We start from the raw sequence: 24102 nt of genomic DNA, 5'->3' as shown, positions 1-24102 counted from the left end.
TGTAAGATGTGATACATATTGCCAAATTGCTGGTGGTAGTATGAATTGATGTGATCTTTCTGGAGAGCAGTGTATGGAAGTATGCTTTTTTCTACATCTGTGCCAACATTGGGAAGAGTAATTAAAATTTCTTTTTGCTAATATAGTTAGTAAAAACAAAAAATGAAAATGTTAGCTAAGAAGTTTTTCATCCTCTTATCTGTATAAATACTTCATACTTTATTTTAGAGAATTTAATATAGAAATCTTTATTACTTAGTACAATGCTGTACCTTAGATTTATATTGTGAGTCAAATCATGTATCATGTACTTTGCAAATGAAGTAATGTGAATGCCTTGGTAGAACTTGTTAACCCTTTACTCCTGATCCTTAAACACATGCGCGTGCACGCACACACGCACAGGGTTATTGTTGAGCTCTACCATGTTCCGTATGGGAGTGTATGGAAATAAATAATGCAAAATCCTTCTTTTTACACATGGATTTTATATTTGCTTTTATATTTTTAGTTAAATGTTACTGTTTTACAATTTGCTTTTTAAGGAGATGCCTACATAGAAGAGTGACAGCAGCTGGACTAAATGTTTAGCCGCTGAATTGGTTCCTCAGGTAGCCCGGCCCTGGTGACTGCTATGGGAGAGTGGATGACTGTTACAGACCCAGATCTGTCTTCAGGTAACGGTCTAAAATAAGGGTAGACTAAAGCAGTAATTGTAAAGGGGAATTTTTAAATGAAACTATAAATAATTACCACAAATATTGAAGATGTGACTAGAGAGAGACATAAATAGTTGTAAAATATCTAATTTTTATTTTCAGAAAGTTTATCTGGGAAAGCTAAGAATTGTGCCATAATTAGAGGGGTCCAGTGCCTTTGATAGATGATGGGTTTGATTGTTATTATTTTGGAGAGGAATGTTTATGCATTTGAAATAAATTTATTGGGTACGTCAATACGTTGCTGCGATTTATTCCTTTAATCCATAACCTTTGACTCAGGTGGTTTTTGTCTGTTATTTTTATAAGTCTGAAATACTATAAGTTAAGGTAGTATATTGTAGCTTAACATGCCTACTAAGGGCACTTTATAGTTGTATCTTTTTGGAAAAAAGTACAGTTGACTCGAATAACATGGGTTTGAACTGTGTGGGTCCACTTATACATGGATTTTTTTCGATAAATGTAGTACAGTCCTGTAAATGTATTTTCTCTTATGATTTTCTCCCTAGCTTGCTTTATTGTAAGACTATACTAATGTGATACATATAACATACAGAATATGTGTTTATCAACTGTTTGTTACTGGTAAGGCTTCTGGTCATCATAGGCTATTAGTAGTTAAGTTTTGTGGAAGTCAGAAGGGATACACAAGGGGGCGCCTGGGTGGCTCAGTCGGTTAAGGGGCTGCCTTGGGCTCAGGTCATGATCTCAGGGTCCTGGGATCGAGCCCTGCATAGGGCTCCTTGCTCAACGGGGAGCCTGCTTCTCCCTCTTGCTCTGCCCCTCCCCCTGCTTGTGCACACGCTTTCTCTCTCTGTCAAATAAATCTTAAAAAAAAAAAAAAAAAGCGATACACAGATTTTCCACTGCATGAGGAGTCGGTGCCCCTAACCCCTGTGTTGTTCAAGGGTCAACTTTATGTAGTTTTCATGCAAAAAACAGCTTTGTCTTAATTTGAAAATACTTAAAAATATTTATATAATTCAAGATCTTTGGTAATGGAGATAGTTTGCTTTGCATATGTTTTATAAATTGTATGAGTAAATGCCTTTTATTCTTTCAGAAAGCAAAAATATCTGTCAATATACCTCAGAAACAAAGATGTCTCCATCAAGTTTATACTCACAGCAAGTGCTATGTTCTTCAATACCTTTATCAAAAAATGTGCACAGTTTTTTCAGTGCCTTCTGCACAGAAGAGAATATTGAACAAAGTATTTCATACCTTGATCAGGTAAAAAATTTTGTGTGTGTGAGAAGCAATAGCATAAATCATGTTATATAATAGCACATATCAAAGTTACGAGAAAAATACTTGTCAAGCACACATATGTTGTTATGTATTGGCCTGTTATGTAACATAACTAGATAGGCAAAGAACCGTGGTGATCATTTAGTCTGGATACATGGTAAATGTGTTTGTCAGGACAGGTTGGCCTCCACATCACTCTAGGGACTTCTCCACCAGGAGTCTCTCCCTTACTTTACTGATGTACTAAGTGCCTGGCCCCAGGACACAGGCACTTGTAGAGCAGAGGCTAAAAAGAGCCCAGTTCTCTCAGTTCTTTGTCCTTTGGGATATTTACAATTTTCTTAACTCAGGATAGTGTTCATTATTTCTGAGAAAAGATTTCTATCTTTTGTTTCTATACTAAGTCATCTGGTAACCAACTTTGAGGAAAACATTTTCTCCTACCAGGAATTGACTACTTTCGGTTTTCCTTCATTGTATGAAGAATCCAAAGGTAAAGACACAAAGAGAGAATTAAATATAGTTGCTGTTTTAAATTGTATGAATGAGCTACTTGTACTTCAGCGGAAGAATCTTCTAGCTCAGGAAAATGTAGAAACACAGAATCTGAAACTGGGAAGTGATATGGACCATCTACAGAACTGCTATGCAAAACTTAAGGTAGAAATTGCATGTCGACCTGTATTTCAGTAAGCTAACTGTCTCATAAGCTAAGCCAAGTGATAACAGTGTTTTCTCTTTAATATTTTTAGGTTTTTATACATCCTACAATGCCTAAAGGATAGAGGTTATTCCTGAGGGGGTAACTGTGGTGGGCTGGAGGGGGTAGTTGCCTCCAAGTTATAAAAAGGCTGTGAGTTGTGGATGATACTTTAATCTTAATCAGAGAGACCTATGGAGGGTCTTATGAATTAGACTGATTCAGAGTTGTAAGCCCCTGAAGGCCGCAGTTCTGCATTAAAACTTTTTGAATGTGGGTAACCTTGGCTGAATGATATTGGTAATCCAGGCCTGTTTAGCCTTTCCTTCCAAAGCGTGGTTGCTTATTAGGACAGCCCAGAGTATAGAATGTTTTCCAGGAAATCTTCTAATTCAGGTTTGACCTAAGCCAAAATCCGGTATTTTTCTCTGGACAGAAATGTGTGTTCAGTGGCAAAAGTTGCCGATCTGTCCTTGAAGAGCTTCTAGATCTAGTATATGATTCATTCAATTCATTGAGCAAAATTTATTAAGTATTTTTGTGCCAGGTGCACTGGGTTTCACAGAGGACTGAACCCCAGTCCCGGCTCTCAAGATTGTAGTCTAGTGGAAGGAGATACATTGAACCATAATTACTTGCTTCGTTAGTTGTTCTTGGTGTGGGAGGTAAGAGGAGGCTTCACAGAGAGTTAACACTTGATCTCAGATCTGAGGAGTAAATAGAAATTTGCTAATGTTTGGAAAAGACATTCTAGGCAGAGGGTATATAACCTGTTTAAAGCATAGAGGTATGAGAGAGCATTTGACTTCCAGAAAATAGTCAGTCGCTCTGTAGGGGCTGAAATGAATGATGATGATGAAGAGCGATAGAGGTGAGGCTGGGCCCCAGGGGTCCGAGGATGTGAGAGGCATTGTGCAGACACACAAAGGCACCAAGGAATGTAAGCGAGAGGAAGGCATCATGGGCGTCATGTAAACATCAACCTGGCAGTAGGGTGGAGAAACTATGGGGAAGGTACAGATTTGTATTTGGGACGGAGGCGGGGAGCCCAGAAGGCTTGGTGGAAAGGACAGCTGTTAGGAGGCCTTAGCAGCTGCCAAAGCCAGAGAGATTTTGGATTTGAACTAAGGTCGTGCTAGCGGAGATAGAAAAAGTGAAATAGGAAGCAAACTTGGGAGGTAAAATGGGTAGAATTTTATGAAAAATTGAATTTGGGGAATAAGAGAGTCATGAATTTAAGAGACCGACCTGGTCTCGGTCTCAAGTTTACAGGGGATGATGGTATGAGATGAGTGATGTAGGAGGGGGGTGTATAGATTTGCAGGGCTGATGGGGAGTTCAAGTAAAGTGTTGATCATCACTCAAAGTGAATCTGATTTGACATATATGGGACATAGCAACTGGCCCAGTGCCTTTAAGTTCAGTCATTCCAAATGGTCTGGCATGATAGGAAGTCACAAACACTCCGAAGAAGAGGGTGCCAAAAATTCTGACACCTTTAGAGTTATTCGAGGTATATTCCTAAATTTTCTAAATTCCTAAATCTTCTTGCGGTCCATTGTTACAGGGATTGTCCAAGTTGTTATTTGTGGTCAGTTATGGCGTAACTTGAGTGGTTTTTATATTTTATAAAGATAAGAGGATTTTAAAAATATGCCAATGGCCTCATGCAGAACTTGGCACATTTCCTCAGAAAATGTGTGGAATGTATTCAAAATGAACATCGTATCTCATACTGATTCCAGCAATGCTGCTATTCCTCTCTGGGAAAAAATCTTCAGAACTCAGCACTTGGAAGGGAGAACGAGGGTCGTGCTGGAGTCCCACCCTTTCTGACTTAAAGGGTTGCTGCTCTGCTTGGTCACACATCTTCTTTAGACTTAGCTCCGTATCACTTTGGTTCTTTCTCAGAGAGAGTACCATAGAAGTGTTAAAAACTCCTAAAAGGAAATTTAAAAAGTGTCCAGTGAAAGCATCACTGGAATAAGTGAAGAGCCTTTCTAGGGCTCCACTTTGAAACCCATTTGCATAAACATAAAAATGTTGGTATTTTAATAAATTAAAATGTTATATTTAAACTTAAATAAATTTATAAATTTATAGTATTGTCTTATAATAATTGTTTTAAGTAAACATTTTGTGTGCCATTAAACTGCAGTTTTAGCTAAGAAACCCTAGTATGTGTATGTTGTTTTTACTAATCTTTGAAGAATTCATTTGCTCCGAGTCCTGTGTTAATTTTAATCACAGTTGCATGTGGATGTTCTAGGAACAACTGGAAACCTCCAGGAGAGAAATGATTGGGCTTCAGGAAAGAGACAGACAGTTACAGTGCAAGAACCGGAATTTGCATCAGCTACTGAAAAATGAAAAAGATGAGGTGGGTTATCAGTTATTGAAGATGAAGTTTAAATAAAATTTTTTTTTTGTTTGATGTGACCGTACCCCACTTTAAAACAAGAACATTAATTCATCCTTTGTCAAACTGGTATGGTGGACCTCTGTGTACAGCATTGCAGCATATTTAACTGAGATCAGGAGCTCTCCCTGGCACCCCTTGCCCCAGGTGGATTCATGGGGCTTAATATATTGGTCCATAGCTTGTGACAGCCGGTGTCCTCTACTGTCTGTCCTGGACTCCAGTGCATTGTCACTTTTTCTCAGGCACAAGGGTGCTTTAAATGCAGATCTTTTATTCTCTGTCATACCTATACTTAAATCTGGCATGCCTCTTCTTTCTCTGTATTAAATACTGACATTGTTCATCCCATCAAGCAATTAATTACTTGACTAAATGGATACAAGAGTTATTGTTTAGGGGAAAAAAAAGCAATTCACATTTAAGAATCTATTTCTGATTATTAAAGACATCATAATTTTAATCTCATTTCTGCTACAATGGCTAGTATTTGGATCTATAGAGTTAATGTGTTTGAAATTACGATTTTTTAATTTCTATAAGGAGAAACCATTATGTTCTTACTGCTCTGCAGTTTGATCCCTGACCATGTGATAACCAATAAAAATATATGTTCAGTGTGTATATGTGTTTTTTGAACTATAATTAAGGACTTTTAGGGGAGCTTATTTCTTTAATGATTTTATAGTGATTTAGACTGTTTTGTCATATTTTGACTATTTAGTAATGTAGTTAGTGGATAGTGAAATATCTTAATTAAACTGCAAGGTTGCTTATGCATTTCCTTGAGTTATTTCGCAGAAAATTTTGACATGATCTGCAGATTACACCTAAGTGATTTGGATATAGTTAATCTTTAGTAAGAATTAAGTTAAACATGGTCATCTCCAGCAGAGATTAGAAATGTTTGTATAGACTAGAACACACTTCCTGTCAAGGGCTCCCTGAGAAGCCACAGTGGATCTAAACCTTGAGCTGTAGGGCCTGACGTATGGTAGGTACTCAGCAAATATTTGAGTCGGATCCTGTCTGCTGTGTGGACTTACTCTAATTTGAGAACTGTTTATGATCAGATAAAAGCAAACCTGTGTATGTGCTGTGACGTGCTGTGGCTAATTTGTCGCAGATTGATAAGGAATAAAGTGATTCAAGTCGGTAGTGTAAGGAAGTCACTAGAGGTGATCAGATTAATTCTTGTTTCAGACGGAGCTTGAATCACTTTAATACTTCTGCACAAGTTTCTGGTTTCTAAGTGATCAGCGTCTATATGTAGCATAAAAGTGGTAGAAAAATAATTTAGGAAGTTGGCTCTAGAAATTTCAGAATTAAAAAATAAAAACTTTGTGATTCACTTAATGATACTTTAAAAAGTGATTTCCAGTGGTTATTGAGAAGGAAGAATAATCCTAAAATAAACTATTTTATGAGGAGGTGAATGCTAATACTTCTTTTTTGAATTTACAAATTTTAACTGGGGTTATCAATCATAAAGGGATTCATTTGATGGAAAATGCTTTTTTCAGGTACAAAAATTACAAAATATCATTGCAAGTCGAGCTACTCAATATAATCATGATATGAAGAGAAAAGAACGTGAATATAATAAATTAAAGGAACGTCTACATCAACTTGTTATGAACAAGAAGGATAAAAAAATAGGTAAGAAACAACTGGTTAAGATAGAGGAAAATAAACAAATAAGCTAATATGCTAAGAAATAAATGTCAGTAGTTGGAGCAGAATACCTCATGAAGTATTTTTATGCTTTATGCAATTGTTTGTGGATGGTGTGTATCCATATAAACTAGAAATCGAGATAACTCATTAGTGAAAAATAATAATTTCGCTTCCTTTGTTGCATGTAAGAGTTACATTACTTTTTAATATGACTATTGTACTTCCACAGAGGAAAAACTAAGCCAGGGGATATTCTGATCTTCCATAGCCAAGAACTGATCATATGAAAAATCACGATGAGTTTCTGAGTATCAAAACAAGTGTGATTTTAGAATTGACTTCATAAAATTATTCATCTGACCAAATCATTTACATCAGTTCCTTCTAATAAGTGTGGCTGTGCATTTTTGAAGCAACCAGTCTGAAAGATGGACTGTGAATGTTATGCTTATGTTTGTTCATAAGGTGTACTTTTTTCTTGTGTCATTCTTTTGAAAATCATTTGGCAACTTCATCCAAGTATGTCCATAATTTCAGGGAAATCACATAGATGAAAAAGTAGAAACACACACACACACGATCAGGGCCACGCAGATACAGTTTTGCTGGCCTGGGAAGATGCGGCACAGGAAATCTATGCACTGATTTATCGAACAGTGGTTTCCAGGTGGACCCTAACTGCCTTGTACGGTAATGCCCTGAGCTGCGGTTTCCGAAGCTGAGCTTGGTCGGACTTGCTGACACAACAACTGCTGAGCCCACGTCGCAGGCTGTCAGCAGGCCGCTAGGTGTTGGCTGCCTCACTGCTCATCTGTACAGCAGAGCTCTTGCAGTTAGTCGGCTATCTTCTTTTAAAAATTCCTGAAAAATGAAAGTGTAGTAAGCAATTAAGACAAGGTTGGAAAATCTGTAGGTAATCAAATTTAAATTTCATTGGTTAACCTCGTGTTCATTCATGAATTATATACAGAGCAGGATGAAATGCTGGAAGTATAAAATGTAACACCTAATTAGAGAAGTTTATTAAAGATGGAACTCTGGTAACAGAGCCCTTATTTTATGGGAGTCTGGCTGTTTCCTAGTCCATACCTAACTGGAAGTGACAGGCTCATAATGATTTCATCAAGTCTAAAATTACAGTAACTTAGTGTCATCTTACTTCCTTCTAATGCCAACTGCATCCATCCCCCTGGGACAGAAGAGAAATTAATACACAGGGGCCTTGACTCCTTTGATGATGATGACAACACAGGGCTTGGCAGGCTTTTTCTGTAAAGCTTCTAATAGTAAATATGTTCAGGTTTGTGGGGTCTGTAGTCTCTGGTCACAACTTTCCATCCCTGCACTTGTAGCATGAAACTATATAAACAAATGGTGTGGCAGTGTTCTAATAAAACTTTATTTAGAAAATCAGGCAGCTGGCCTGCAGGCCGGAGTTTGCCAGCCCCAATGATAAAGTTAATAATGATAATAAAATAATATTTACAAGTACTTTAACTGTTTTAACAACTTCTTTTACTGTTCACAACAACTTTTGGGTAGATACTTTCATCATTCCCTCTGTATTGTTTCTTCATTCATACTTTAGTAGTTAAATAACTGGTTAAGGTCTCAGGGCTTATCAGTGATGGAGAACTGGAGCTTGAAATCTGGACTGTTTGAGCCCAAATCCTAATCTATACCAGGTTGACTTATGTCTCCAGTGTGTATAGAGTGTGTTAGGGTTTTATACACTTAAACATATGTATGGTAAGAATTGGTTTTGTTTTGCATGTTCATGTTTGTAGCTATGGAAGTTTTAAATTATGTGGGGAGAGCCGATGGAAAAAGAGGCTCCTGGAGGACGGGTAAAACTGAGGCCAGGTAAGGTCCAATTTAAATTGATACATTTCATCAGCATTTTCTTTCTGTAACTGCATTTTCATACTGACAGTTTCTTTCTCAGGAATGAAGATGAAATGTATAAAATTCTCTTGAATGATTATGAATATCGTCAGAAACAAATCCTAATGGAAAATGCTGAACTTAAGAAGGTTCTTCAGCAAATGAAAAAGGAAATGATTTCTCTTCTTTCTCCCCAAAAGCAGAAACCTAGAGAAAGAGCAGATGATAGTACAGGAACTGTAAGTGGCTCTTTCCTCTCTAATACAGTTTCGGATTGCTAAGTCAAACAATTCAGACATTAGCTAGGTATTCCCAGTGGGGACATCCTTGGCATTTTGGACAGGATGCTCACTGCTGTACTGCCCCCAGTCACTGTGACGACAACAACAAAATGTCCCTGTATGTTTCTAGACATGGCCTGGGAGATGATGGAGGTGACTTTCCAAGGACTTACTCTGTGCCACACACTGTGATAAGCACTTTAAGAGCACGGTCTCATTTCATTCTTCTAATCTGATGCTTTTCATACCATAATTATCCCCATTTTATAGCTGAGGAAACTGAGGCACACTCGTCCCATTGGCCTTAGTATCACACGTGGCAGAACTAGGATTTAAATCCAAGTCTGTCTCACCCCAGTGTTCATGTTTTTAACCACTGTGCTGAGTATCCTCTAAATAGTTTAGGTATTGTGTACTTAAGCAGGCTTTACTTTCAGAGTGAAATGTTTATTAACTTTGGGAACCAACTAATCATTCAGTCCAGAAATTTGCGGAATGTACATTATGTTCTGGTCCCTGGAAAGAAAAAGCTAAAAGGATTTTGACTTCTTCCTTTGTCTCAGTTGGGGCTGTTATGACAAACTACCATAGACTGGGTGGTTAAGAACAACAGAAATTTATTTTTTACAGTTCTGGCACTGGGAGGTTCAAACTCTGGCTGCCAGTAGGGTCAGTGTCTGGGGAGACTGTGTCTTCCTGGTTGCACATTGCCGGCTCCTTGCACCCTCACCCTGCCATGCCGGAAAGAGGAGGAGAGCTCACCTGAGTCCCTTTTTAGGGGCACTCGTCCCATTCACGAGGACTCTACTTTTCATGACCTCCTCACTTCCCAGAGGCCCCACGTGGCTCTGAATACCCGCACATCGGGCGTTAGGATTTCACCATGAATTCGAGGGAACATGAACATTCAGTCCATTGCATCCTTCAGGAAGCTCTTTTGGGGAGATGGGGCATGTGCAAAAGTAATTGTTACATATCTTAGCGGTAATAGGGTGGTACAAACGTGCTGAACAAAGGAATTGTGGCAATCAAGAAGGCCTCACGGAGAAAAGGATATTTGAGTTGGTTCTTTAAAAATAAAGTGGGTGTTTTGGGGGTAGAAGCATGTGACACAAGGGGAGTAATACGTGCAGAGGTCGGGAAAAAAACAAGTCCCATATGGTGAAAATTTCTTTTAACTTAATTGCTTTCCATGTTTAAATTCTGGATTCAGGCAAGTGACTAAAATCTGAAAATAACATTGATGGGAAATGCTAATTATCAGCAAGTCATCAGAACTTGTTTTTTAAACATATGTGAGGGGATTATTTACCTTATGGTCAGTCTAACTGTTAAGCCCATCCCACCTTCCAGCTCTTTTTTCTTTCTTTTTTTAAAAAAGCATTACCTGAAGTTCTTTTAAACTCCCCAGTTCGGGACCTGCTTGACCTCCGCCTTTTCTCTCAAAGTCTGTCACTTTTTGTTGGGCACATGCACAAATACCTCTCCAGAGTGAGCGGTTTCCGTTACTCCCGCAGCGCGTTCAGTTTTTGGCCCTGCCTTTACTAACATCCCCAGCCCGTGTGCAGCACAAGTCAGTAGTAAGTCAAGGACCCTCTCTCCTCGCCACTGCAGCCAGGGTAGTATCCTGTATGGTTCTTAAAAATTCAGCTGTTTACCTTTGGAGAAGCAATACTCTCAAGTATATTTCTTGTTTTTAAAAGATCTGTTTTTCTAGAATTTTTTTCTCTTACAATTTAATTCAGTCCTTCCTTTCTTTTAAGGATTTTGGAGCATCATAGTAAGAGGATAAGATTAACCTTAGAATGCCTAGGTAGCCTTGAGGTTTCATTAATTTGTTATTGTGCTTAAGTATAGCCAAAACATATACCCAAAATTCAAGTTAATTTTTTATTTTCATTTTGTGGTTTCAGAGTTTCAGTCTGGACAGTGTGAAGCAATTATTGTTCATTTTTAAAATAATGGGTTTATAGTATTCTGGCAGGTTGTAGCTCCTTGGAAGAATTACTGGCAAGTAGCTCCAGAGGCTTGATTGGCAAGAATCAGAGTCACAGTGAGCTCCGTGCTGGGCCTTTCCCCAACCTGCTTCCCATGGGAGAGCTTGACCTCTGGCAGCCTTTGCTGACCTGGGGCTATTGATACAGCTCTCCCAGCTGAGTCACTCCCTCATTCCTGCTGCACCTGCCTGTGGGAACAGTCTGATCGGCGTTTCTTTCATTTTCGATAGGTTTTCTTTTTTTCCCCAGCAAGATATTTTATTGTTCATATTAGGGAGGTATATCTCTGGAAGTATATCACTTTCCTGGATGTTAACAACAAATTTAGAACTTAGCAGATTATTATGCAGATATATACATATATACACACACACACACACACACACACACACACACACACACACACACACACATATACACATACACACACACACACATTATCTATGTAGCTGCAGATTATTTTGCCATAATATATATTAGTACTGTTTCCCTATGTTCTTTATCCTGCTTTGATTCTATGTGATTCTGTGTCAGTGGTTTTCTGTATTTTCCTATGATTTAATGTCTTGGTAGAGTAAAAAGAAAAATAATCTCTAGTTTTATTTTTTAAAATTACATGAGAAAAATAGGATTCACAGTTGCTTACTTTGTAGATAATCTCACTGGTTTATTTATTTAAACAGCCTAGGATTAGAGATAAGTTGATCTAACTTCAGATCTCAGTTCTACCTCTTGGCTGTATGATAGTGGGCAGTATCTCTACTTCTCTAAGCATCATTTTCCCCACATTGTAACATGATTTGAGGATTAATTAGCTTGTGAGAGCTCTAACACAATACAGGACAAGTAGTGAATAACTCTTCCTCACACAGCTTCGTGACTCTTGTCACTAACCGTATTTGGATTCAAATTACATTTGAAGAGACTTGAGTTGGAGAATTTCTGTTTTTATTATTAGGTCATATATGCATAAGATACAGCACAGAAATGCTTTTGATAGGTATCTCTGATGATCAGTTTAATTACTACTGCCTGAGTATCTAGAGCCATTTTAAGATACTGGTCTTTCCTTTTCATCTTTCTTGCTTGTAGGTTATCTCTGATGCTGAAGAAGATGCTGGGGAACTGAGTAGGGAGAGTATGTGGGACCTTTCCTGTGAGACTGTGAGAGAGCAGCTTACCAACAGCATCAGAAAACAGTGGAGGATTTTGAAAAGTCATGTAGAAAAACTTGATAACCAAGGTAACTTCTCACTGCGTGCAGAGTGAGTTGTGACACTCAGCTCTTAATTTCAGTCACTTGGAAAGTCATGTTAGGGGGTCAGATCATGAAGTACTTGAGCTCAATTTGGTGGTTTGATAATCAAGCTTCTATCTACTTCTGGAGGTGAGGTTTGAACCTCACTGGGAAATACTTTGCCCCTCCGTGAATCTTTCTCTGAAAAGAGGATATTACGTATCTCCATCTATTCTGAGTGCAGTGTACAGTTGAATAAAGTGAACTGAGTCTCTTACTGATCTTGGGAATTAAGAATTATTAATCGTGATATGGTATAAATATGAACCTGTTCCTTATCATTCCTAGGTACTTTTGCATACTCCTGGCTCCTAATTTATTTTTAAATTATTTTCAAAATAATAGATGTTTAATATAAAATATCAATTAGGAAGTATATGAAGTAGAATATTCAGGTTTCTGTTCCCTATACATGACACTTAACAGTTTGGTGCTTATCTTTCTAGATTTTTTCTGTAGGCCTTTACAAAATATACATTTTTTAAAGATTTTATTTATTCATTTGACAGAGAGAGGGCACAGGCAGGGGGAGCAGCAAGCAGAGGGAGAAGGAGAAAGCAGACTTCCTGCTGAGCAAGGAGCTCAATGTGGGACTTGATCCCAGAAGCCTGGGATCATGACCTGAGCCAAAGGCAGAAGCTCAACTGACTGAGCCACCCAGGCGCCCACAAAATATTTATTTAAAAATATATAAAAAACTGGGGTGCCTGGGTGGCTCAGTCAAACGTCTGACTCTTGGTTTCGGCTTAGGTCATGATCTCAGGGTCATGGGATTGAGCCCCATGTGGAGCTCTGCACTCAGTGGAGAGTCTGCTTGAGATTCTCTCTCTCTTCCTCTCCCTCTACCCCTCCCCCTGCTCATGCTCGCTCGCTCGCTCTCTCTCTCAAATAAATAAAATCTTTAAAAAATATATAAAAACAAAAATTGAGTATTACATATTTTTACTACACTGTTTTTTTCATTTAACAGTGTATTATTTTAGACACCATTTCCTGTCACTGTAGATAGTATAGATCTACACTGATGAATGTGTTCTTAATATTTTATATTCGTTAAAGTTTGCATTCTTTTAAATCAAGAAAATTAAGGTTTCTGCTCGGTAAATGAAGTCTGTTGAAAGAAAATTTATTCTGAATGTCAAAAGTCACAAGATAACTGTCAATTGTCTTTAGTAGTAAAGGGTAATCAGCAAAATTTTGTACTAAAATTAATTTACATGAGATTTTATTGATTTCAGTTGCCATCTCTTAGTAAATGGCAAGTATGTTTGGACTTCCTGTTTGTTAAATAGGAATTTGCAAGATTTGTAGCACTGCATTGATCTTTGAAGAAGAGTCAAAAGTAGTTTATGGATTTGTTAATTATTTTTCTCTTTTGTGAATATAGGTTGTCCATTTTTTTAAAGATTTTTTTAATTTATTTGAGAGAGTGAGTGAGCAAGTGAGAGAGAGAGCACGAGCAGGGTGGGGGGCAGAGGGAGAAGCAGGCTTCCCACTGAGCAGGGAGCCCAATGCAGGGCTCGATCCCTGGACTCTGGGATCATGACCTGAGCCAAAGGCAGATGCTTATAGGTTGTCCATTTTTAATTAGGACATAGTCTTGAATAAATATGGATTTCAAATTAAATGTTCATAGTAGAGCTATTAGTAAAGATATCATTTTAGTCCAAAAATAGTACGAATTTGTAGTTGTCATGAATCCCTTATAATAAGTTGCTTTGCTTTTTAAATTTTTTCATAGTGCTAAAAAAAAAATTTTTTTTCATAGTGCTAAAATACTATAAATATAGTTGTATTATTATAGCTTATGAAATTTTTAAAGGGCAAAGGGAATAAGTACCTTTTAGAAAGCCTATGAGATTCCAGAAAAATTCTGAGAGCCTTGATTTTTAAATATAATTCAAAAAACACCATAAACTGAGTGGTGTAAAGCCTATGTCAAATGACTGGTTTTATGTTAGTTTCAAAGGTACACCTAGAAGGTTTTAATGATGAAGACGTAATCTCACGACAAGACCACGAACAAGAAACTGAAAAACTCGAGTTAGAAATTCAGCAGTGTAAAGAAATGATTAAAACTCAGCAGCAGCTTTTACAGGTAAATGTGAGTTGCCTTTTCAAGCTGTTTTCCCATGAGAATGGCCAGGATTTTATGCCTTACTAGATTTTTATTCCCGTTTTTCAGAAGATCTGTAGTGTTTGTCATTTCTCTGCTCTAAGTTCTTCGCTTGCTAACAGGTAGAACGCAGGCCATTCCTCAGGCGGGGCTTCGCCAGCTGCAAAACGAGAATCCTCCGTTGACTTTCTGGTTTTCCACCGTTTCTGTCCTTCCCCTAAAGTTTGACCCTGCTTCCTTTGCTTTAATTTTAACTGGGAGCATTGCAGGGACCCTCTGGAACTTACTATGTTTTAAAATTTAATAGCAGCAGCTGGCTACTGCATGTGATGATGATACCACCTCACTGCTCCGAGACTGTTACTTGCTGGAGGAAAAGGAGCGCCTCAAGGAAGAGTGGTCCCTGTTTAAAGAGCAAAAAAAGAATTTTGAGAAGGAAAGACGAAGCTTTACAGACGCGGCTATTCGCCTAGGATTGGAGGTATTTTCAAGGAGTAGCTTTCCTTGCAGAGCTTTTGAAAGTTCTGGGAGGCCCAGCGGAATGCATCCAAGTTCTGCCTTTCATCGTTTCCTTGCTGTCCAGTTTGTTTTTTTGTCAAGTAGTTTACCAGTGATCTTACAAATAACGTGAACTGGAAGGGATTGGAAGCACGTGAACTACTTTAGAAAGGGTATCGTTCTGCCTTTACCAGATTTGGGAATTGAAACTTTTTTTTTTTTTTAGAAAACCGTAAGCCTCCATTATCCCCTCTGGGTTGGCTTTCTACTGGTAAGTGTTTAGCTTCCCACAGGAGATCTTTCTTGGACATTTGTGACCTGTCCACTGTCAGTAGGTGCAGCGTCAAAAGACCGTGCAACCGAGAGCCTGTTTGTTGTTTAAAAAGGAGGGAAGGAGGGAGGGGAGTACAGAACAGAAGTTCTCCCCACCACCACCCAGCGATGTGTGCAAACACCTTCCACAGCTCGCTTTTTTACTTAACGATGTATTAACCTACATGTTTCCCTTTCAAAAATTATAGAAGTAATGTGTGAACATGTTTTCAAAAATAAAAACCCGCACAAAAAGCCAAAAGTGAAAAAATACCACCCATTCTTATCTCCACAGTTTGGTTCCTTCGAGGTAACCACTAAGTTTGTAATTCTTCTGGGAAGTATGTTTTTAACTTTAATGTACTTCAGCCTTTTTTCCTTGATAAGTCTGTTGATTCCCCTGCTGTGAAAGATAAAAAATTTCCTATCCTTATCCTACCTCTCATCTACACTATTTCTCACCTACATACGTGACTTCTTCATTATATTGTTACTTTTTTAAACTAACTTTTTAAAAATGGTTTCTTCTGGTTGACCTTTTTTTTTTCTTTAAATAGAATGTTTAATGCTTCCATTCCATGTCTGCTCCCCTTGAGACAGTATCAGTTTGTCCCCACAATGAAAGATGAAGACATTCTTGGGTTCACCCTTGTTCCCTTTCTCTTGTCCCTCTACTTCACAGTTTTTGTCTCTGCTTTTCTTTTTCATTGTCAAGCGTTAGCCTGTAAGGTAATCCAGTTGTAAGTACTTTGTGCAAGATTGAGACTTAACATTTGAAAGAACACTGATATCATCATGATTCTGTAAATGTTATTCATTCTCTAACCTAGTAACACATTTGGCCACCTAGGAAATAGTCTGTTACTAAGAATCTGCCATCTGGGAGAGAATCTTTCATATATCCCTGTGTAGTGAATCCTTTGACTTTTCTTTGTAGCTCCTTTATGATTTCCTGACTCACATTCAGCTTATGTCTCATGTTATCTTCTTTCTTGGGTTCCTTTTTCAATTTGCTGTATTACTTTCTTGAGTAATTTTTTTTGTGAAGTATTGTGTGAGTGAAAAATATTCTGAATTCTAGAATATCCAAAAATACATTCATATGATTGGTTTGGCTGGATATAGAATTTAGTTTCCAACTTTTTTCCCTCAAAACTTACTCCATTTTTTCTACTGTTTGGTTTTACTAATGAGGAGCCTGTTTAATATATAACCTACATATACCATACTTTGTGGATATCCTGCTTTGTTTTTTCCTTCTCTCCTTCTTCTGTCCTTTTTATATTCTTAAAGTTCTAACATTTTACTAGGCTGTATCTAGGTGTAGCTTCTTTTCAGCCTCAAGACACTATATTTCTTCAATTCAGGGATATTTTCTTTGATTCTGTATTTTTTCCTTCTTTGACTTCTCTTGTATTCTGGAACACTTTTATTAGACAAATGATTGGTCTTCTGACTACATCTGTAGATTGACTTTATGTTCTGAGTTCGGGGTTATTCTCTCACTTTTAACTCTTCACTTCATCCACTGAGTTTTTATTTTAGATTTATCTTTTAAGTTCTCTCATGTCTTCATTTTTTGCTTTTCCATGTATAGCACTATATTATTTTACAGATGTTCATAAATCTAATCATTTGTGTTAGAATTTTTTTTTAAAGGGTCTCTTGAACTATCTGTTATCTGTGGTCAGTTATCTTGGCTGTTTTTCTTTCATGCTCTTAGTTTTCTTCAAATGTCTGGTGATGCATAATTTTGTATTAGTATTTAGGAATGAAAGACTATATTCTGTTTAAGTAGCTAGCATGGATGTCCTCCACAGCTGTGAAAATCTGTCTTATCAATAGCTAACTTTCTCAGAAAATTTGCACCAGCATTTTCTCCTAACTTCTGGGAACCTGTTTCTGGGTCCCTGTCTCCCAGCCTGTTCCAAGAGATACTCCGGCTACTTTGTGTACCGCCCCCAGCTCTCTGCAGGAGGATCTGTCTGCCTCTGGGCTCTGGGGCCAGTGGGGCCAGGGAAGGATGAGATGGAAGCGTGAAGACCTGAGGGCTGAGGGAGAGTCTAGGATGATCGGCCGGTGGGAAGGGGAAAGTCTGACATGTGCCCTCTTGTGGCTTAGTGGTGGTGGCTGCTGATGCTGGTAGGTGGTTAGAGGCCCAGAGCAATGCCCGGGGAAGTCACAGCTCCTTTTTCTCAAGTGATTCATTTGCAGTGGGTATTTTTCTGTTTTTTTGGTAATTCTGTATAATGTTCTGTATGCTCAGGAGTTATGCTAATATGCTGTTTTTTGTTTTTGTTTTTTTTGCATTGTCCATTTGAGTTTACTCAAAACGGGTGTGAAAATAGTGATGAGTTGGTTTATTAGGTGAAATGGGTCGTTTTTATTTCTTAAATATAATTTTCTTCAATGAAATTTTTCTTAGTTTTCTAGGTTAATTCATTTGATTTACAAAATCTTTATGATAGCCAGAAAGCAAACACCAGCAGCTGCAGAAGTGATGGGAAATGCCAACAATGTGAATGTTGAAATGTTGATCAATATTTCTTTGGTTTGCTTGTTACGATAGAGAAAGGCATTTGAAGAAGAAAGAGCCAGTTGGTTAAAGCAACAGTTTTTAAATATGACTACCTTTGACCACCAGAACTCAGAAAATATGAAACTTTTCAGTGCCTTCTCAGGAAGTGAGTACTTCATTAACCCTTTAATCTGAAAATGCATGTAAATAAAATACTGTCCATTATTAATGTAAAACTTTGGAGATCACCAAATATTTTAAAAACTAGATCCTTAGATGTTTATGGAATATGCATAAGAGATGGCGAGATTAGCTAGACCAGAGTCGGGGGCTGGAGTGGCCACCCACATTAACTTGTTCTACCTCAGACCTCACTCCCCTGCAGATGATCATCATAGCTAATGTCCTTCACCTTGTTTGCTACCTCACCATATGCACTGCCTTTGTCCACATTCTTTCTTTTCACAGGTTCTGATCGGGACAGTCTTACAGTGCACTCGAGGCCACGGCAGAAGAAGCCTCACGGTGTGTCTAACGGGTCTCCGGTTTGCACATCCAAACTTACTAAGTCTCTTCCTGCTTCTCCTTCTACTTCGGACTTTTGCCAGACGCGTTCCTGTGCATCTGCACATAGGTATTGTACGGGGTCTAGCAGGTGGTCTGTCCCACTGCTGGATCTGCACTGCTGGGGGCAAGTAGGCATGTCTGTAGTGTTAGCAGCGGGAGTGGCTTTGGAGAGGGATTTAGTAGATTGATTATTCATTGTGCAAATATTTATTGGGTGGTCATCATATAAGGACACCTGCTGGTGCTGGGAATACGGTAGCAAACGAGTTGGGTCTGGTCCCTGCCTTCTGGGAGCCAGATCATATAATGTTGTTCATTTCACGTCCAAAATACAAAATAATTAAAATACAGTCTCATTTACAGGAATCGCTTAGTATTTTGAATTCTTTAATTTTGTTAAATAGAAGGATATTTTCACAGTCTTTGCAGAGTATATATTTTAAAATTTCTTTTGCTATGCCCATTTTATTGGTGTTGAAGGGCAAAGAACTGAGAGAAATGTCCTCATCGTGAATGGTAAAGATCTGTGCCCAGGGATGACAGGGTCAAAAAAGGTTGCTCCCCTTCCCCAGGAAACCCATATATTTCTATTAACGGATGCATTTTGGTACTTTTCTCTGTCTCACGTTGTTAAATCATTTTCTAAGGTATAATGTCAATATTTTACCTCAGAGCCTATTCCAAGATTAATAAGCTGAGCACATAGAACATTCCTAGTGAGAGAGGAATAGAAAAGAGCAAAGGGATACCTTGGAAAGTGTGGTGGTGATCTTTCCTCTTAACCAAAGTGGGAGACAGTGCACGTGCCCGAGAGAGCAGGGGTCGGGGCTCTGGCACACTAGACCTGTGGTAGTGAGAGGCTGATGTGGACCTAAGTGTTGGAAGAAACCCACTAGCCCTTGGACCAAGAATTGTTGAATAAATGAATTTCAAAACAAAAATATATTGTTGATTTGTAAAAGAATTAGGACTCTAAACATTGAGGGGCAAGAAAGAGCGTGGGAAGAGTCCTCTAGGCAAGTGTAGGGACCCCAAAGGCGGGACGCTGGTGTGTTTGTGGAGGGCAAGTGGTGTTAGCGAGCAAGACCAAGAGGTGAGAGGGGTTGGTGGAAGGTGGGCAGGGGTCACATCCCATAAGGCCCTGGGTGAGTAGATGAGGATACAAACTTTTTTATGTAAAAGTTCAGATACATACAAGTGTCGAGAGAATAAGGTCATGATGCCCTGTATACGCATCACCCAGCTTCTCTCATGACCATTATCAACTCATGACCATGTTGTTCATCCAGAACCCCACTCTGCTGCCCCCACACACATGCACGTACCTGACATCTCATTTGTAAAGTATTTAGTCGGTATCTGTTAGGTCAGATATTGTTCTAAGAGCAACAGGAAAAGCACTGGAGATGTGTAAGCAGGAGAGTGGGAAAAAAAAGTCTGTTTGAAAAGATGACTGTTCTCTCATGTGGGAAGCAGACTGTAGGAGCCCCGTGCTGTGAGCCAGGAGATGTGGTTAGGAGGCTCCCGGGGAGTCACGGGGAGACAGTCGCCATTTAGACAAGGGTCGTCACATGAAGGTAGACAGGACAGGATTTGGAATATATTTTGCAGTTAGAGCCAACAGATTAACTGATGGGTTGAGTATGGGAAGTGAGTTTGATCGCTTCTCGGCCTTTTGGCTAAGATCAAGTGTGGGAAGTGAGTTTGATTTACAATCAAAAGGTACTGTAAGCTCAGAGTATTTTCTTACACAGAATGTTATTAAACTCCCAAGTTTGACCAATCCGAACGATCTGTATAAATAACACAAATTCTAGTCACCAATTTCAAATAATGCATTCTGTATCCAAGAGAGAATATAGCAGTTGCCTCGATTATTTTTATGTCTCTACAATTCTTACTTTTTAATCTTATTATTTTTAGTTAAGAAATATCTGACATAATAATCCTTTGGGACATTATTTTGTGCTTAACAAAGGTAAGTCCAGCATTTAGTACTTACATCACAGGGTGTTAGGAGATTTCAGTGATGATACATACAGAGCACTTAAAACAGTACTTAATACATGTAAACCTATATGGATTGTAAAAGTGCTTTTCTCTCTCATGTAGTCCGAGGGCGAAACAACATCAGTGGCATAGAAACAGAATTTTGAGCATAAAGAAACTCCATTGAGCTATTCATGTTCATGGTCACTGGGCTCTGAGGATAAAACCTAGAAAAGAGTTGTGTTACTAGTTACCAGGAGAGAAGCTGTGGAGCCTGACATAGTTCTCAAAATTTTAAGTTATTTGGTAAATTTGGACTCCTTGCTCCTGAAGCACCTTGGATCTGGGTTTGTAATAAGATCATAGCAAAACGAATAGGAGTATTTGTAGCTAATATCTACGGCAACAACCTCATTCCTCCTTCACTGTAGAATGGAATCTTATACAAAGTAATTCGGGTACAAATTTATGGAGAGAATTTAGTTGCTCCTTGATCCCATCTCGTCTGAGATGGCAGGGTTTCTGAGGGCTGAATTATAAGCAAGTTCCTTTTTTTTTTTTTTTTTTTTTAAGTATTGGCAAATAAGCGTAAGTAAAATTTTTAATTGTTTTGGGTTTCGATTTTTAGAATTAAAGCAACATTTTTTTTTTAGGATTGCCACACTGAGGTTGAGTTAGTAAACCAAAGACACAAAAATGCACATTTGGGGAAAAAATGTACATTTGTGAAAAAAATTACATAAGATATTCAGTTGATAAAAGTGTATCATTTGTTGACTTACCCCGTTAGATTTGAAAGTAAATCATTTAGGCAGATTTTTTTTAACATTTTACTTGAGAGAGAGAGCGTGAGTGGGGGAGGCGGTGTGCAGAGGCCGAGGGAGAAGCAGGGAGCCTGACCTGGGGCTCCATCCCAGGATTCCAGGATCATGACCTGAGCCGAAGGCAGACACTTAACCGACTGAGCCACCCAGGCGCCCCAGATTTTTCTGTTTTGTGGCTGGCCACAGAGCATACCTCTCAGATTGTGTCACTGAAGGGTAGCAGCTGTGTCTGTGTCAGCCACTAAGATTGTTACTCCGTGACACAATTAATTGAGCATTGGTTTAAGCGCTTAATATGTGTTAACTCAGTTCCACCCAACCCTATGAGATAGATACTATTATTTCCATTTTACAGCTGGGGAAGCTGAAGAACAGTGACATAGCTGAGCGGTCCAGCTGGGATGAGCTTAAACCATCTGACTTCAGAGTCCAGACTCCTTACTGCCTTTGTAGGCACTCGTTAAATAGCTATGTGGGTGAATGGCTGGGTAGAGGAAAGCATGCATGAGCAAATGGATGTGTAAAGAAGAAAACAATAAAGAGATTATAAAATAGTGGCCGGAAGATGGGGACATCGGGGGACACGAGCTTTCAAAGCCCACATGTTCTATCTTAGGCTTCAGTTGTGTAGAGAGCTTCAGAGTAGACCAAAGAAATAAGTGGATGGGTAAACAGATAAATAGGTGGGATATATAAGATAAAAGTGATAAATTAGACCATTTTGAAACACTTCTTTGTTCCTGATCTGTGTGTCCTCAAAATTTACTTAGCATAGGACAAGGGGGCACTTCGAATGTAGGCCTTCAGGCAGAGCTTAAGGATAAAAGGAGGAGGAGATGATTATTAAGATCTGTCTTTTCCCAACAGTTCCATCAATGTACTGAATATAACTCCTGAAGAAACTAAACCAAATCAGGTTGGAAGAGAAGGTACAAATCAGAAATGGAGCATGGCCTCAAGACCTGGATCACAGGAAGGTTGCTACAGTGGGTGTTCCTCGACCTACACAAACTCCCATGTAGAAAAAGATGACTTACCTTAGACGTGTGGACTGGAATTGTTCTCATCAGCACGTTCATCAGATTTCACATCTGAGTTGAAACAGGGTGTGTCATAAAGTCAGTCATATCTAATGATTGAAGATGGTCTGAGGTGTTTGTTTGGACTTTCCTGTCCCTCCCCCAAAGAGCTAAAATGTTGAATCTATTTAAAAGGATATAAAAGCTTTGGATATATATTTTGAGTAACAGAAGCATCTGGTTCTGTGAATAAAGGAATGTATATGTTTGGATGGAAACAGAAGCACTAGAATGAGTTTCCTCTTATAGGTATTAAAAATAGCACTTTTAGGAAACTGATTATTGTAAATGATTAATTTTGTCTCATATATAGTTGGCATTGGAAGTTTAGCCTTTACTTGAATGTATACTGTAGATTTTTAACAAAGCAAGTTCTATATTTATTATGTTTAAAACAGTGTGATTTGAAATTTCCTCTTTCATATGTTTTAAATAAAGTGAAATTTATGTATGTTTTGTACATAGATATACACGATTATGTTAAGAGGCTTTAAGATTTAAAAATTTTACACATCCATATTATAGTATTTCATGCCAATAACATTTTTTAGTGGTGTTCTGTTTACAGATGTATGAGAGCCATTATGTTATGTTCAAGAATTTTTTTGAATGCATCTGAGCAATAAATACTCAAAAGCTGTTCCACGAAGCTAACTTCTTTAGATAATTATCATTGCTAACCTGACATTTCTGAGATTTCTATAGCAGTAGACTTTTATATATAATTTTACAAGGACTTTTGATGATAGGGTAGTACAGGCAAGATAACAACATACCTTTGAATGAAACGATTTAAGAATATTGGTTTAAGATATTTGGGATGGTAGAAGATATTTATGGTGATACTTTCTTTACTGGATGGGGACCAGCACCGCAACATCTCTACCAGCTCGGGCTTGGTATAGTTGCCAATAAATTCAGGGTGTAAGCTGCTAATGATAAATCTGACAATGTAAAAAGCGTCCGATTTTATCTTACTATTCTCCTCCCACTCTGGACAAACTTGGGTCATCTCGCTTTCAGAACTGATTGCATGTTTCTTCATGTCGTTATTGATGATGATCACCGTAGGCCCAGGACTTTTACGAGAAAGCTTCAGCGCCTAACCCTGTGTGTACGTAGAAGCCTGCACAGATCGGCCTGGCTAGATCCTGCAAAGCTCGTCTGCCTTCCCGTTCTCTAGTCCGTTCAGCCACAGACATACACTCACTCTTATGGCTGTTCCCTTCATCATCTGAAAAATAGTCTTATTTTTGTCGTCCATTCACTATATATGAGTTTGAGTAGCAGCACCATTTTTTCAGGGCTGATAGACTATCACTGAGTGTCTTACGTTAATGAAACCACCTGTAAAAAAATAACCCCATTTATAGTGTCGAGAAGCTGGCTCTTAAAGCAGCCACTCACGACCTTCCGTTTGATGCATGGTCACTTCTTCACGGTTTAAAATATTAGAACTGATAGAAAATTTCTAGGATCATACCATATTCCAAAAGAAGAAAGAGCTGAGCTTTGGGGCGCCTGGGTGGCTCAGTAATTAAGCATCTGCCTTCAGCTCAGGTCATGATCCCGGGGTCCTGGGATCGAGCCCCGCATCGGGCTCCCTGCTCCGCAGGAGGCCTGCTTCTCCCTCTCCCACTCCCCCTGCTTGTGTTCCCTCTCTTGCTGTGTTTCTCTCTGTCAAATAAATAAAATCTTAAAAAAAAAAGCTGAGCTTTAATTTTTTTACAATTGAGCAGTCACGTGATCAAAGAAAGGCAATCAAATTTTTTTAAAATAGTCCATGATACATTTGTCAGGAATTTTTTTGTCAGGGGTTTCCATGATAACCTTTGCCAGAAAAGAACATTTTAATGTTTAAAGTAAATCTTACTCCAGGGAATAATGCATTCCATGACAGTGGATTTCTACAAAGGAGCATCTGTTTTTTGTTGTGTTTCCATTTTAAGTGGGTTGAATTCTCATATTGGA

The 24102-nt window shown here is 38.5% G+C and overlaps 1 protein-coding gene across 9 annotated transcripts; it reads left to right on the top strand.

Moving 5' to 3' along the window:
- Positions 1 to 545: 545 nt before the first annotated feature.
- Positions 546 to 23839, top strand: SSX2IP (SSX family member 2 interacting protein). Of its 9 annotated transcripts, none has more exons than XM_031031911.2 (14): positions 546 to 677; positions 1786 to 1955; positions 2421 to 2633; positions 4943 to 5053; positions 6616 to 6751; positions 8557 to 8632; positions 8715 to 8892; positions 12024 to 12174; positions 14190 to 14326; positions 14652 to 14825; positions 15069 to 15113; positions 17724 to 17838; positions 18141 to 18306; positions 21920 to 23839. In XM_031031911.2, exons 1-14 carry the CDS (start codon positions 635 to 637, stop codon positions 22092 to 22094), a joined length of 1890 nt encoding a protein of 629 aa, XP_030887771.1. In that variant the 5' UTR covers positions 546 to 634; the 3' UTR covers positions 22095 to 23839. The 9 variants fall into 9 exon arrangements, with proteins under 9 accessions (XP_030887771.1, XP_030887770.1, XP_030887769.1 ...); XM_031031910.2 differs by having other exon boundaries at positions 8703 to 8892; positions 14655 to 14825; XM_031031909.2 differs by having other exon boundaries at positions 8703 to 8892.
- The last annotated feature ends 263 nt before the right edge of the window (positions 23840 to 24102 follow it).

The sequence above is a fragment of the Leptonychotes weddellii genome, chromosome 4 (assembly GCF_054177405.1).
Source record: "Leptonychotes weddellii isolate Sample4059 chromosome 4, ASM5417740v2, whole genome shotgun sequence".
Classification (NCBI taxonomy): domain Eukaryota; kingdom Metazoa; phylum Chordata; class Mammalia; order Carnivora; family Phocidae; genus Leptonychotes; species Leptonychotes weddellii.
The sequence above is the reverse complement of the archived record's forward strand: the minus strand, read 5'-3'. Positions and strand labels throughout refer to the sequence as shown.

Excerpts from the sequence above, each read along its gene's own strand:
- SSX2IP (XM_031031909.2), top strand. The coding sequence starts at position 635 with ATGGGAGAGTGGATGACTGTTACAGACCCAGATCTGTCTTCAG. Across the intron at positions 678-1,785 it reads AGACCCAGATCTGTCTTCAG|AAAGCAAAAATATCTGTCAA; the intron begins GTAACGGTCTAA and ends TTATTCTTTCAG. Across the intron at positions 14,327-14,651 it reads CTCAGCAGCAGCTTTTACAG|CAGCAGCTGGCTACTGCATG; the intron begins GTAAATGTGAGT and ends AAAATTTAATAG.